General features: G+C 40.0%; 1 protein-coding gene across 3 annotated transcripts in view; it reads left to right on the top strand.

Moving 5' to 3' along the window:
* Positions 1 to 13,976, top strand: part of dnajc1 (DnaJ (Hsp40) homolog, subfamily C, member 1) — a 242,884-nt gene that overhangs the window by 145,324 nt on the left and 83,584 nt on the right. For all 3 annotated transcript variants that reach the window (XM_043690433.1, XM_043690435.1, XM_043690434.1), the window contains one exon: positions 2,313 to 2,482. In XM_043690433.1, coding sequence (XP_043546368.1) covers positions 2,313 to 2,482 — 170 coding nt within the window. The remainder of the gene's footprint in view (positions 1 to 2,312; positions 2,483 to 13,976) is intronic.

The raw sequence follows: 13,976 nt of genomic DNA, 5'->3' as shown, positions 1-13,976 counted from the left end.
CTCGCATCCAAATCATTTATGTAAATGACAAAAAGTAGAGGTTCCAGCACCGATCCTAGTGGCGCTCCACTGGTGACAGGCCTCCAGTCTGAAAAACAACCCTCCACCACCACCCTCTGTCTTCGACCTTTGAGCCAGTTCTGTATCCAAATGGCTAGTTCTCCCTGTATTCCATGAGATCTAACCTTGCTAATCATTCTCCCATGCGGAACCTTGTCTAACGCCTTACTTGAAGTCCATATAGATCACATCTACTGCTCTGCCCTCATCATGAAAACCATACCCTTAAAGGTTGAGCATGTTGGGATCTGAATACTGTTGACCAGTGAACATGAGAAAATGCAAAGATAGTTAGAGAGTATGTTGTGAAGAACACATGATGTACTGCAGAGAGATATAGATAGGCTAAATGAATAGGTAACATTTTGCAGACCGAATGTAATATGGGTAACTGTGAAGTTATCCACGTTTAGAACAAAGGTGAAAGAAGAAATAAAGCATATTATTTAAAAGTAGAATGATTGCAAAATGCTGCAATACAGAGAAACTTGGTGACCAGGTGCATGAATCACACACAACTATGATGCAGGTACATAATGATTAGGAAGGCAGTTGTAAAGGGCATTTATGCAATGACATTTGAAGTACTGTGTATAGTTTTGCCTCCTTGTTTAAGAAAAATACATAACTGCATTTGAAGTTCAGAGATGGTTCACTGAATTGATTCCTGGGATGAAAGTTTTATCTTGTGAAGAAAGTTTGAGCAAATTGGGCCTGTATCCTTTGGAGTTTAGAAAAATGAGAGGTGATCTTATTGAAACATAATATATTGAGAGGTTTTAACAGAATTAAAAGGTACAGTTTAGCAATAACTAATTTCCTATATAAGACCAAGCTGAAGAGATTTTATTATTCTGTGGGTTGAGAGTGTTTACAATTCTCTTCCACAGACAATGGTACAGGCAGATTCCTTGAATGTTTTTAAAGCAGAGTTATATTGACTCCCCTGTTAGTCAATCTAAGCATACAGGGGATAGGCAGGGAAGTGAAACTAAGGTTACAATCAGTTCAGCTGTGACCTTACCAAATGGCGCAGTAGGCTCAGGAGCTCCATTGGTTTCTTGTTCGTAAGTAACATGTTAGAATGTTTGTCTGAATCTGTAAAATACTACCTGGGTATTTCTATTTTCTGGTTTAACTTCGATGTTAAAAGTCAATTTATTTCAAGCAGTGTCATGTTGTGAATGGCATTGTAATAAGAAAAACAGTCAGCAACCACTTATCAGAAATAGATGTACAGACCAACGTGCTTTGTTTTTGAAATAACTTCAGTGTACATCAGTTCCTGTGCTGAATTAATATCAGTTAATATATTGTACACCATTGGAATTAATAGGATCAGTGTTCTGAATGTATTCCATCCGAGAAGGAGAATTTCAGGAACTGTTTGGGTTCCCAGCACAATAAGCTAAGTGCTTCTGTTTTAAGAATAAGAAAATATGATTACTTGAAAGCTGATAGTCCCAAACAGCCATACTGCTGTAAAAAAATTAAATTTCAGTATAACCACAATGTCCAAAACTGAACAAAAGGATGTTGCTGTGTTTCTCCTAGCTGTTGCCTGTATTCTTAATATGGGAAATCATAGTTTAGAAGCACAGTTAATGATAACATTAACATCTTTTTGAGAGGGTAAATGCAAATCATGCAGATTGGCATGGAGCTGTTTTATTCTAGCTGTTTTTCATGACCTAATTGCTAATCTGCCTGCATGTCTATCTGCTTTTCAACGGAGATTGTGCAGTGTCCTCTGGGGACAGAAGTAGTATGGTAGTGGGAAATTCGATGCAATTTGCAAATTGAGAGAATGCAACATGGGGTCTCATTAAAGCAATGTGTTGCAGCAGAAGACAAGAGGTGTGAATAGATAATCTGCAGAAGCTAAATATTACCCTACTGGGTGTATCTTTGCACAGGCATAGTGAGCTATGATGTTATAGCTGCACCTTTCTGAGAATTTTTTGGCAGTTCTCCATTTCTTTGTTGTGACCAAATTTAAAGACAAGAAAAGCCTTTCTTTCCTTTTCAGCAGTGCACAGCTTGCTCGATATCATTATAGCATTTAAAATAATTGATGTCTTTTATTTCTAATTTACATTTATGAATTACGGAAGGTAACCTAATTACTTAATAGTATTCTTTCACTGCCATTTAGGTATATTGTGCAGGTGTTAGTAGATTGTCAGTTTAAAAAATGTAAGAAGATTTTTTATTGATCTTTTTAAGCTGAAAAGTAATTTTATACCTTGCAGAAGAAAAAAGGCCAAAAGTAAAGAAGCCAAAATCTGAGTTTCCAGTATACACAGCCCCTTCCTCTGGAAGTATCACCTATGTAGCATTGCACGAAGAAGCTTCAACAATTGAGGAGATTGAGGATCAGGTAGCTGACTGGCTAGAAGACAGGTCAAGAGGGTCAAGAAAGGTAAGTCACAAAACAAATATGAATGTAATACTTCAAATACTTTTATTATATATAAATAAATAGGGAAGCGTGGTGCATATAGTAGATAAATATCTTGTTTTCAAAGTCTGTTGTGAGAAAATTGGTACAATTTACTCTTAACAGCAACTAAAGTGCCAGAGCCCAATAAGCTTGCGGCAATGTTGTGATTTTTCACCCATAATTTATCATGACTTCGTTTAATTTTTATATGATCTGATCTGTCAGACTCAAGATTTTGTACCTTATATGCATATTGCTTCAATATAAACATGTGTGTGTTATTTAATGTTAAACTAAAATAAAAAATGAATTGGACAAATGAAATGGCAAGTAATAGTGTGGATACAGAGTTTTGTTCTTTTTATTTGAGAAACTGCAAACATAGTTGTTCAATATGTAGTCTTTTAAGAGTGATTTCACATACCATGTTTATTTTATACTACTTGACTAAGCTAAAGATTATATCTTTTTATTTTTCTGTAACTTGATTGTAGACCGAAAGAGATAAAAACAGCAAGATACCTGGCACTAATTTTAGGAACTGTTTACACAGCTGTTGTGCAAAATGAAGAGGGTCTAGCCTCCGATGAGTTAGAGCCATGGGAGCTGTGTGTGAACGGAGATTTGGCTGACAGGTAGCTAATTGGTCTGTGGACTAGTGACCAGTTATTGATAAAGGTCTCTTGCCTATCAACAACTCTGTAATTACCTCCCAGGTAGCTGAACAGCTTGGGAGTGTGAATGTTTGAGGGAGAAGCCAATGGACTCCTAGAAAGGAAAGAACTGTGTTCTGCTTGCCAATAAGAAGTATTCCTGGCCTGAAGATGGACAGTTTGTTTCCCCACATCAGTTGATGTGTCTTGTAATTAATAAGTCGGAGACCCTTGTAAGTGTGAAGAATTTACCCTAAAATTCTTACAGAAAAATTACAGGGATCTGGCAAAGGAAGCTTGAGCATCAATGTTGACAGGAACTACTGAATTGTCTTCCCAGTCTTTCTCTCTGTCCATAATATCTTTTTCTTTCTGTCTCAATATATGTTTGTAGTAGGGGAGTTTTATAAGTGGGTTTTAGAGTTTTTACTAGTAGAGTTATAGGCTAGTTGTTCATAATTATTTGTTGTTAGAGATGATTTGTTTGTGGTAAATAGTTCTTGTTAAGTACAGAAATCTGGTCCGTCCGTCCGTTCTGTCAACCTGGGTCCAACAGACAGGTAAATTGGGTAATTCTGATTAAAAATCTTTATCTTTGATGACTCCATGAATAGAGAAGCTTGATATCCAGCATGTTGCTCTAATGAGGCATAACACTAAAGATAATGTACAAATATGGTTAATATCAAATTAAGCCCAAAATTTGAACCCTGATCATTTGTCGTTGAACAGCTGACAAAGCATGAATGTGCTTGTCTAGGATTTAGACTTCAAAGTTTAAAGTTGAGAAGCGAAAGGAAAATTTTGATTCTACCTCTACCTCAAAATTAATTCTGAAATAGTAGTGTCACCTCGTGGTATTGTTGGACATTTTGACTTAGTTGATCATGTCATTATATTTTTTAGACCAATTTGAGTTGTTCTGTGTCCCTTTGATCTACAGAATATTTCATTGCAAGTTCAATTACTGATGTATGGATACAGGTTAATCATTTCATTTATTTTAATTAAACTTTGATATTGTGGATTTAGATAAATATTTCAGATTTTTAAATATTTTAATCAATGTGTTCAAACATGCTATGACACTTACTCAAGAGGGGCATCAACAGCATGAATAGCCACGGTCTTTTCCCCAGGGTGGGGAGTCCAAAACTAGAAGCTAAAGGTTTAAAGTGAGAGGGGAAAGATTTAAAAGGGACCTAAGGGGCAACTTTTTCAGAGGGTGGTGCATGTATGGAATAAGCTGCCAGAGGACATGGTGGAGAAAGTGAGGACTGCAGATGCTGGAGTACCAGAGTTGAAAAATGTGGTGCTGGAAAAACACAGCAGGCCAGGCAGCATCCGAGGAGCAGGAGAATCGACCTGAAGAAGGGCTTATGCTTGAAACGTCGATTCTCCTGCTCCTCAGATGTTGCCTCGCCTGCTGTGTTTTTCCAGCACCACATTTTTCAACAGAGGACATGGTGGAGGCTTGTACAATTACAGCATTTAAAAGGCATCTGGATGGGTATATGAATAGGAAGGGTTTAGAGGGATATGGGCCAAATGCTGGCAAATGGGACTATATTAATTTAGGATATCTAGTCAGCATGGAGGAATTGGACTGACGGTCTGTTTCTGTACTGTACATCTCTATGACTGTAGACTTCCTTGGTGAGTAGGACTGGAATCTGGACCTTGTGGCCTGGAGGCAGGGGCATTAGCACTGTGTGCTGCAAGATCCCTTAAACTTGGTGGGTTGGAACATTTTTTTTTAATGCAAATCTTCAAAGATTACTTATTTATTTGATCTCTGTTTACTTCCTTGAAACTCATTTAAATTTATAAATATGTTACTAGCAGCAGTTTTCATTTGCTAGTGAGATTTGATGAATACAACACTGCTCACTGATGCTCAAATTGATTGATTTATTGTCACGTGTACCGCAGTAAAAGTGAAAAGCTTTGTTTATGAGCAGGACAGGCAGATCATAGTAAGTAAGGATGTACAGATCAGAGATTGTAAAAAGACTTGGACAGAGGCATACGGATTGTATTACACATGGCATGTGTTAGTCAAGATCAATGTTAGTAAGATCAGCATTATTTGAGGTGAGAGAGTCCATTCATCAGTCTAATAACAGCTGGAAAGAAGCTGTTCCTGAACGTGCTGATGTATGTGTTCAGGCTTCTGTAACTTCTGCCTGATGGAAGAGGTTGCAGGAGATCATGACTGGGGTATTATGGGCCTTTGATGATGTTGGCATCATTTCCGTGACAGTGAGCCATGTAAATGGAGTCCATCGATGGAAGGTTGGCTTCTGTGATGATCTGGGTTTTGCACATAACCTTCTGCAGTTTTTTACAGTCCTGGGCAGAGCACTTGCCATACCAGGCCATTATGAAGCCAGACAGTATGCTTTCGATGGTGCCTCTGTAGACGTTGGTGAGGATCCTTATGGACATTCCAAATTTCCTGAGCTGCCCGAGGAGGGAGAGGTGTTGCTGTGCCACGTCACATCTACGTGGGAAGTCCAGGACAGGTTGTCAGACATCGTCACTCTGAGGTTTTTGGCACACTCCACCTTCTCAACTTCAGTTGGGTTGGTGTGGGGATGGAGGGCATGTTCCCCTTCTTTCTTTCTGAAATCAACGATCAGTTCTTTAGTTTTGCCGACATTGAGAGAGATATTATTCTCATTGCACCACATCACCAAGCCTTCTACCTTCCTTCTATATTTTGACTTGTCTTGTTAGATATCTGTCCTGTGACGGTATTGGTGTCAATGAACTTGTAGATGACATTAGTTAAGAATTTGGCAACACAGTAGAATTATGTTCAGGGAGTACAGTAGTTGGCCGAGGCTGTATCCTTGGCGCCCCAGTGTTGAGGGTTATAGTGGAACAAATACAGTTATCTATCTTCACTGATTTCGGTCTGGAGGTCAGGAAGCAGAGGAACCAGTTGAAGAGGGCAGAGCCGAGACCAAGGTCACTGAGTTTCGAGATCAGTCTGCAGGAGATGATGGCGCTTAAAGCAGAGCTGTAGTCAATGAGTTAGGAGTCTGACGTAGGTGTCCTTGTTGACAAGATATTCCATAGATGAGTTTAGGGCTAGAGATATGGCATCCGCTGTGGACCTGTTCGGTAGACAAATTGGAGGGGATCGAGACAGGCTGGGACACTGGCATTGATGTGGGCCATGACTAGCCTCTTGAGGCACTTCAGAATTATTGAGATCTGAGTCGCTGGTTGGTAGTCATTAAGGCACATTGCATGTACTTTCTTAGGTACAGGGACGATGGTGGACTTCTTGAAGTAGGTAGGGACTTTGGCTTATTGGAGGGAAAGGTTGAAGATGTTGGTTGGAGACACCGTCCAGGTCCATCGTTTGTCTCCCAGGAAGACTGATCTGACATCTGCAGTTGTGACCGAGGGAACAGGAGCCTCTGGACTGTCGGGAAGGTGTCACCGCAATGCTGGCATCCTGCTCAAACCGGGCATAGAAAGCATTGAGGGTTTGTTTTGGCAATTTTAGATTAGATTAGATTCCCTGCAGTATGGAAACAGGCCCTTCGGCCCAAAAAATCAACACCAACCCTCCGAAGAGTAACCCACCCAGCCCCCTGACTAATGCACCTAACACTGTGGGCAATTTAGCATGGCCAATTCACCTACCCTGCACATTTTTGGACTGTGGGAGGAAACCAGAGCACCTGAAGGAAACCCACACAGACACTGGGAGAATGTACAAACTTCACACAGACAGTCGCCGGAAGCTGGAATCGAACCCGGGTCCCTGGCGCTGTGAGGCAGCAGTGCTAAAAACCGAGTCACCGTGCCACCTGTGCTCTGCTTCATTTTGTATCCTGTAATGTTGTTTAGGCGGTGGGAGTCTAGATAGGTTTGGGGCTTCTAACTTGGTTCAGTACTGCCTCTTGACATCCCTGATGGCTTTGTGGAGGTCATAATCTGGATTTCCTGTATTGGACTGGGTCATCCGACTTGAATGATGCATGTCTGGTCTTCACTAGAGAGTGGATGTCCTGATTAGTCAAGTTTACATTTGGGGAACACTTGGATTGACTTCTTCGGTATGCGGTCCTCCACACATTTGCTTATGACGTCTGTGATGGTGGTGGCGTACTTGTTTAGGTTTTGAGCTGATTACTTGAACACGCTCCTGTCCATTGATCCCAAGCAGTCCCAGAGACAGTCTTCCACAGCTTTGGACCAGCATTGTACTTGGTTTTGTGCCATTTCAGCTCCTGCTTGTAAGCTGGGAAAGGAAACACCGCTCTGTGATCCGATGTTTCTGATGTGTGGGTGGGCGATGGACCGGGAAGTGTCTTTGGTTATGTAGCAGTGGTCCAGGATGTTCGGCACTCTGGTGGGGCAAAATATGCGTTGGTGGTACTTTGGCAGCACCCTCTTGAGGTTGGCTTGGTTGAAGTCACCCGCCACAATGAATAAGTCTTTGGGGAATGTCATCTGTAAAGTGGTTGTGGAGGTGTAAATCATGTCTAGGACATTCTTTACACCTGCATGGGGTGGTATGTAAACTGCTGTTAGAATAGCGAAGGTGAACTCTTGTGGTAGAGGTGGCATTTTACTGTAAGGTGTTCTAGGTCTGAGGAGCAATGGCTTGCCAGGGTCACTGCATCGGAGTACTAGGAAGTGTTGATCAGGAAGCATGCCCCACACCTTGCCTTCTCTGTGGATGCTGTACGCTCCATGCGATGCATGAAGCTTGCCAGGCACAGTCAGGAATGACAGGTATGAGTCACGTCTCTGTGAATCACAGCACACAACAGTCTTTCAGTTCACTTCGATAGCTAAGTCTAGTTCTTAATTCACCCATTTTGTTTTTGATAGTCTGAACATTTGCTAGGAATATGCAGAGGAGGGTGGTCTTGAAACTGCATTCTTTCAACCTCACTGTCAGGCCAGTAGGATTTTGCTGTTTCCTAGTAGGTCTCTTGCATCTGGCCGGTCCTGGAAGTCAAGGTGGTGCAAGTCTGCTGCTCCAGCAGACAAATGAGCAGGGTCCAGTCAGACTGGGCTTTCCCTGGGACAGGACGTGCAAGGTTGTAGATCCGACCTGGGCTGGCCTGATCTCCTTGGGGATGGGTTGCAACAGTGGACTTCTGCTGGAATTGCTAAACTCCAGACCCCAATACTTGGTCCAAAAATGAACAAAGAAGTTAAACATGAGAGATGCGATAAGAGTATGATGGTCCTTGACATCAAGATAGCGTTTGATCCTGGATGATATCAAGGAACTGTTGGAAAATCGAATGGGAAATGGGTAAAGCTTGCCTCTGGTTAGATTGATGGCTAGCACAAAGGAAGATGGCTGCAGATGAAAGTAAATTTCTGTAAATAGGATAGTTGATTCAAACTATTTTGCTTAATTTCTAATAAGCCTGAGTCTGAATTTTAAATTGAACTGTAATCTTAATTTCTCTCTTTCTACAATAGCATCTTATATAAATCATTGTTTTAAAATCATTATTCTCAGTTCATGTTCAAATCATGTTCCTTTCCCTCCTTATCTGTATTCCCTGTCTTGCCCTGCAACCCTTTGGGATTTCTTCAAATCTGGCTTTTTCTGAATCTCCACATTCTTCACTCCAGTCTTGGTGGTTATGGCTTCAGATGTCTAGGACTTAAATCTCTCCACCTCTACTTGTCTTCTCCTCCTCCTCTAAGATGACATTAAACTTTTTGACCAGGCTATTGGCCACTCTGCCTAATAGTTCTCTTTTCACTTTCTTTTTCTGATTGTGCTTCTTGGCACATTTTATAAGCTTTACAATGCTGTATAAACAAGGTATTTTTTTCTTGGAATCTGGTTGACCTATCATGCAGTAGTAAGAGTGTCTTATGTTTTTAAAAGATGATGTTCAGGCCACCATTCTTCATTAGTTGAATCCGAGTGTGGCGATTCTGGAGCTCGCATTTATCTCATGATCAACAGTGCAAAACATTCATCTGTTTGTTGTTTGTGCAAACTAGCTATGATGTTTAGCTACAGGTCAGCATTGACTTTGTTCAATGTGAAGTGCCACAGAACATTTAGGGCACATGATGCAGTAAACAGATTAAGGTTTTGTTCTCCCTTTATCATCTCAACAAGAGAATAAGCATGATTTTGATTGACATGTTAAATCCAAGTATGTTCCCATTATTTTTAATTACAACAGAAGGTCCTTCATTGTCCAGCTGGGTAATGCAAATCATCCTAAGCCTGCATCTACATCTTGATCAAGCTAGTTAACAGTCTGATAATGAAACTCCATTTAGAATTCCCTCTTCCTATTGCCAGCTGACCATTTTGTATTCAGTGTGTTCTTGTAGAGAAATGGCTGAGATTAGAAATTCGGTGGAGTGAAAGTGCATTCCTTAACGCTGTATGACTCTATCTCACAGTGTCACATTGCCAATGTAGATTTTTAGATTTCCCAGATATACTATAAATGATATAATATAAATGAATATACTATAAATGAATAATGTATTGAATGTCAACCAGTATTCCGAAATAAACAAAAATATATGCTAATAAAATACTATTTCATGCTGCAAATGTCTGAAATTTATTTTAATTCTAATTTAAAAGATTTAACTTACTGCCTGTCTTTACTTCATTAAGTTTAAATGAGACTCCCTTTTGGAAACAATTTTTTTTCTGCTTTGTTTAAATGAATTGGGTACTTCCAAGTTTGCAGATTGTTTGCATTTAGTGATGAGAACCAGCAGGTGCTGTTTGTTTTGTGCAGTATGGTGGCGAGTGCTGAGACTCAAACTGCCCATTCACTCTGACAGAGGAATTTCATTTGTCTCAAGTGATATAAGCTGAATCTGAGGGTGTCATTTTTCTTGAAGGGAAATTTTTGAACCACGACTGGTCAATGGATTTTACAATTAAAGGCCTTTCTAAGTACAGATATGCAAGATGAATTGTTAATTTTATTTGTTCAGTAATTGCTTTGCCAACAGACTCTCGATGATGCATTCATGGTTTTGCTAAGAAGTGAAATAGAAATATGTGAACACTTTCAATGTAACTAACAAAAATTTTAATCTTCAAGTTTTTACAAACATTTTTCTTCCTTAGGAATAAATGTAAATCTCTCTCTTTGAAAGAAATGCCTGTTAGTTGGAAAAGATTATCTAGTCACTCCCAACTACATCATATTCATATTTGAAACTCAGTGCTTTTGGCAGGCTATTCAGTCAAGCAGTTATTAGACTCAAGTCTGTCCATGTCCTCAGCACTTTATCTCCATGCAGACATTTCCAAACAGCTCACTGGTGATCAAGAGTCAAGAGATCAGTAGGAGCAGGAACTTTTTCCTCTAAACCCAGGAAAGCCAAGACCAAATTTATTATGTTTTTATAATTTTCTTGAGATCTGAGTATTGCCAGCTGGGTTAGCATTTATTGTTCATCCCTAGTTGCCATTGAGATGATAGCCAGATGCTTTCTTGAATAGCAATAGTCCTCAAGGTGTAGGTGCACCCACACCACTGTTAGTAGTTTGACCAGCACTGGTGAAAGAACAGCAGTTATATTTCCAGGTCCTAGTGGTGTGTGGCTCAGAAAGGAACTTGTGGATGGTGGTATTCCTGTGAATCTGCTGCCCTTGTCCTTCGAGACCATGATTTGGAAGGTGTTGTCCTAGGATGGATGTGTTGTCCCAGTCGAAGTGGTGTCCTTCCTCATCTGTATGTAAGGATGCTAGTGAGAGAGGGTCATGTCGTTCTGTGGCTAGTTGATGTTCATGTATCCTGGTTGCTAGTTTTCTTCCTGTTTGTCCAATATAGTGTTTGTTACAGTCCTTGCCCGATATTTTGTAAATGACATTAGTTTTGCTTGTTGTCTGTATAAGGTCTTTCAAGTTCATTAGCTGCTGTTTTAGTATGTTGATATGTTTGTGGGCTACCCTGGTGCCAAGGGGTTTGAGTAGTCTGGCAGTCATTTCTGAGATGTTTTGATGTAGGGGAGAGTGGCTAGGGTTTCTGGACGCATTTTGTCTGCTTGTTTGGGTTTGTTGCTGAGAAATCTATGGACTGTGTTCATTGGGTACCTGTTCTTTTTGAATACACCGTATAGGTGATTTTCCTCTGTTCTGCGTAGTTCCTCTATTGCAGTGTGTAGTGGCTCATTGAAATAATGTTCTAATGTAGCTTCGTTTGTGGATGTTGGGTTGATTGCTTCTGTAGTTCAATATTTGGTCCGCATGTGTTGTTTTCCTGTAGACGCTAGTTTGAAGCTCCCCATTGGCTGTTTGTTCTACTGTGACATTTAGGAATGGCAGTTTGTTGTTATTTTCCTTCTCTTTAATGAATTTTATGCCAGTTATGTCAGTGAATTTTATCCATCCATGGGAAGGTGTGCAGTTCTGTTCACTACATTATAGAAAGGCTGTGAATGTACTCTAACAGGTGCAGAGCAGATGCACCAGAATGTTGCCTGAGTTGGAGCATTTTAGTGATGAAGAGAGGCTCAACGCGTTCAGGTTGCTTTCTTTAGGCATCTCAATCAGGTCACCCTTTGACCTTCTCTGTTGTAAAGTGATGAGGGGCATAGACAGGGTGGATAGGAAGCAGCCATTCCTCTTAGTTGAAGGGCCAATAACAAGGGCCCATAATTTTAAGGAGGAGGAGGAGATTTAGAGGGGATTTGAGGGAAAACATTTTTCACCCAGCGGGTGGTGAGAATCTGGAATGCCTTGTCTGGGAGGGTAATAGAGGCAGAAAACATCACACCATTTTAAATGGGATTAAGTGTAGGTCTGCACAGAGTTGATGCTTTTTCTAAGTTGTATGATTCTACAGAAGTGGTGAATGAAATGTTAATCAAGTGGACTGGTTATATCAGCAGCTATCATGTTTCTTGAGTATTGTTAGAGCATTCTATCACATACATGACTTTTAGCTCCGATGGTGGAAAGGCTTTTGGGAGTCTGGATGGGAGTTACTCACAACTCCCTGCTTCAGATGTGCTCTAGTAGCATCAGTAATTATATGGTTATTCCAGTTCACTTTTTCATTAGTGGTAACCCCTGGAATATGTTACACCTCATTGTGGATAATGCACTTGAAATAAAACCCTGCTATTCCCAGCATCTTCTCAAAAATTAAAAATTTTGTACAAGTACAATCAATAACTATGAAACAAAATGTTTTGCATTTTATAGATTCATAAGAGTTTACACTACAGCAAGGTGCCATTCTGCTAATCATCTTTGTACAGGCCCCTGATAGAGCTCCCCAACCACTTCCTTTCTCCTTAGCCCTCTAAATTCATCACTTTCAAATTCCCTCTGGGTAGGGTTCTCCTCACATCTCCTCTAAATGTCCTGTCCACCCTTACCTTAATTGATTTAATTTCACAGTCATTACAAATTGTAACTGAAAACATTTTAACAACTATAATGTAGTAATAAATTAACTGCCAAACTTCAGGAAATGGGTGACATGGGTTGTTGGAGACTTTATTTGTTTCCTAATGCTTCCTTGTTTTGTAACCATATTACAGGCATTATATTTCATGTCTTCCATATTGTATAGCAACTTATTCTCAAAACACCTGAAATTCTTCAAGTTTTGTAAGATTGTGGTGGATTTTAGCAGGAAACAATAAGAAATTTGAAAATGTTATCTGCTTTTGTTCTCTAGTGTCATGCCCTGTGTTGATGACAATACATTCATCAATCCCACTACATATTAACTATTCACTTTTCATGTAAATCTTAACTGAACACAAGATGAATGTCTGTCTGTAATTATATGATGTGTGCATTAACCCAAACATTCATGTGTGCTGTTGAGTGGGCCAAGTAAACTCTTGTTATTCTGTAAATGACAGAAGTTCAGATGAGAAGGTGCTTTTAGTCTTATTATCGTCACTTTTATCCTAACTAAGAAATAATATTTATACTGTTGTAGAGGATATGCTTCCTGTGTCACAGAAAGTTTGAGTCAATAAGCTATAGCACTTTTTAACTTCTGAAATTTACTCCCCAGTATGCAAATTTGTGATTTGGAAATTGCTAGAATCTAGGGAATTTAAACCTTCGTTAATGTTTTGTTTGTTAGTTCTTGTCAGTTGTTTCGTGTTTGTCAGTTTTTATTTTCAAATAAAGGGTATCTTTATATTTTGTTTCAAAACTGGTCCTTCATCTATAGGCTGTTGAGCAAGAGTGTAATCAGAATAATGTGCTTTCATGAAAAAAAAGGAAATGAGCTTAGATTGCATTGTTCCTTAGGGCTTTTTTAAAAATCTAGAGTCTATTTTTGAGCCACTTGCACTTGTGCTCCTTTATGGTATTACTGTAAATTACCTATGGCACCTAAAATTCAACTACTATATTTATTGTGAACAGGTGCTTAGAAAACTTTCAGATGAAAGAAACCTCTATAATGCCAAAATGGTATTTTTAAAAAACGTCAAACATATCCTGTCACTTACAAACAACCAACTGCAAAATTTGGCACTTAGAGTCATAGAGACGTACAGCATGGAAACAGACCCTTCGGTCCAACCCGTCCATGCCGACCAGATATCCCAACCCAATCTAGTCCCACCTGCCAGCACCCGGCCCATATCCCTCCAAACCCTTCCGCCGCTCTCTCACCACCAGACGCCTGGAGGAAGAACTCCTCCTCTTCCGCCTCAGAACACTTCAACCCCAGGGCATTAATGTGGACTTCAACCGTTTCCTCATTTTCCCTTCCCCCACCTCACCCTAGTTCCAAACTTCCAGCTCAGCACTGTCCCCATGACTTGTCCTACCTGCCTATCTCCTTTTCCACCTATCCACTCCACCC

The sequence above is a fragment of the Chiloscyllium plagiosum genome, chromosome 5, assembly GCF_004010195.1.
Source record: "Chiloscyllium plagiosum isolate BGI_BamShark_2017 chromosome 5, ASM401019v2, whole genome shotgun sequence".
Lineage (NCBI taxonomy): Eukaryota > Metazoa > Chordata > Chondrichthyes > Orectolobiformes > Hemiscylliidae > Chiloscyllium > Chiloscyllium plagiosum.
Note: the sequence above shows the minus strand (reverse complement) of the source record. Positions and strands in the feature narration are given on the sequence as shown.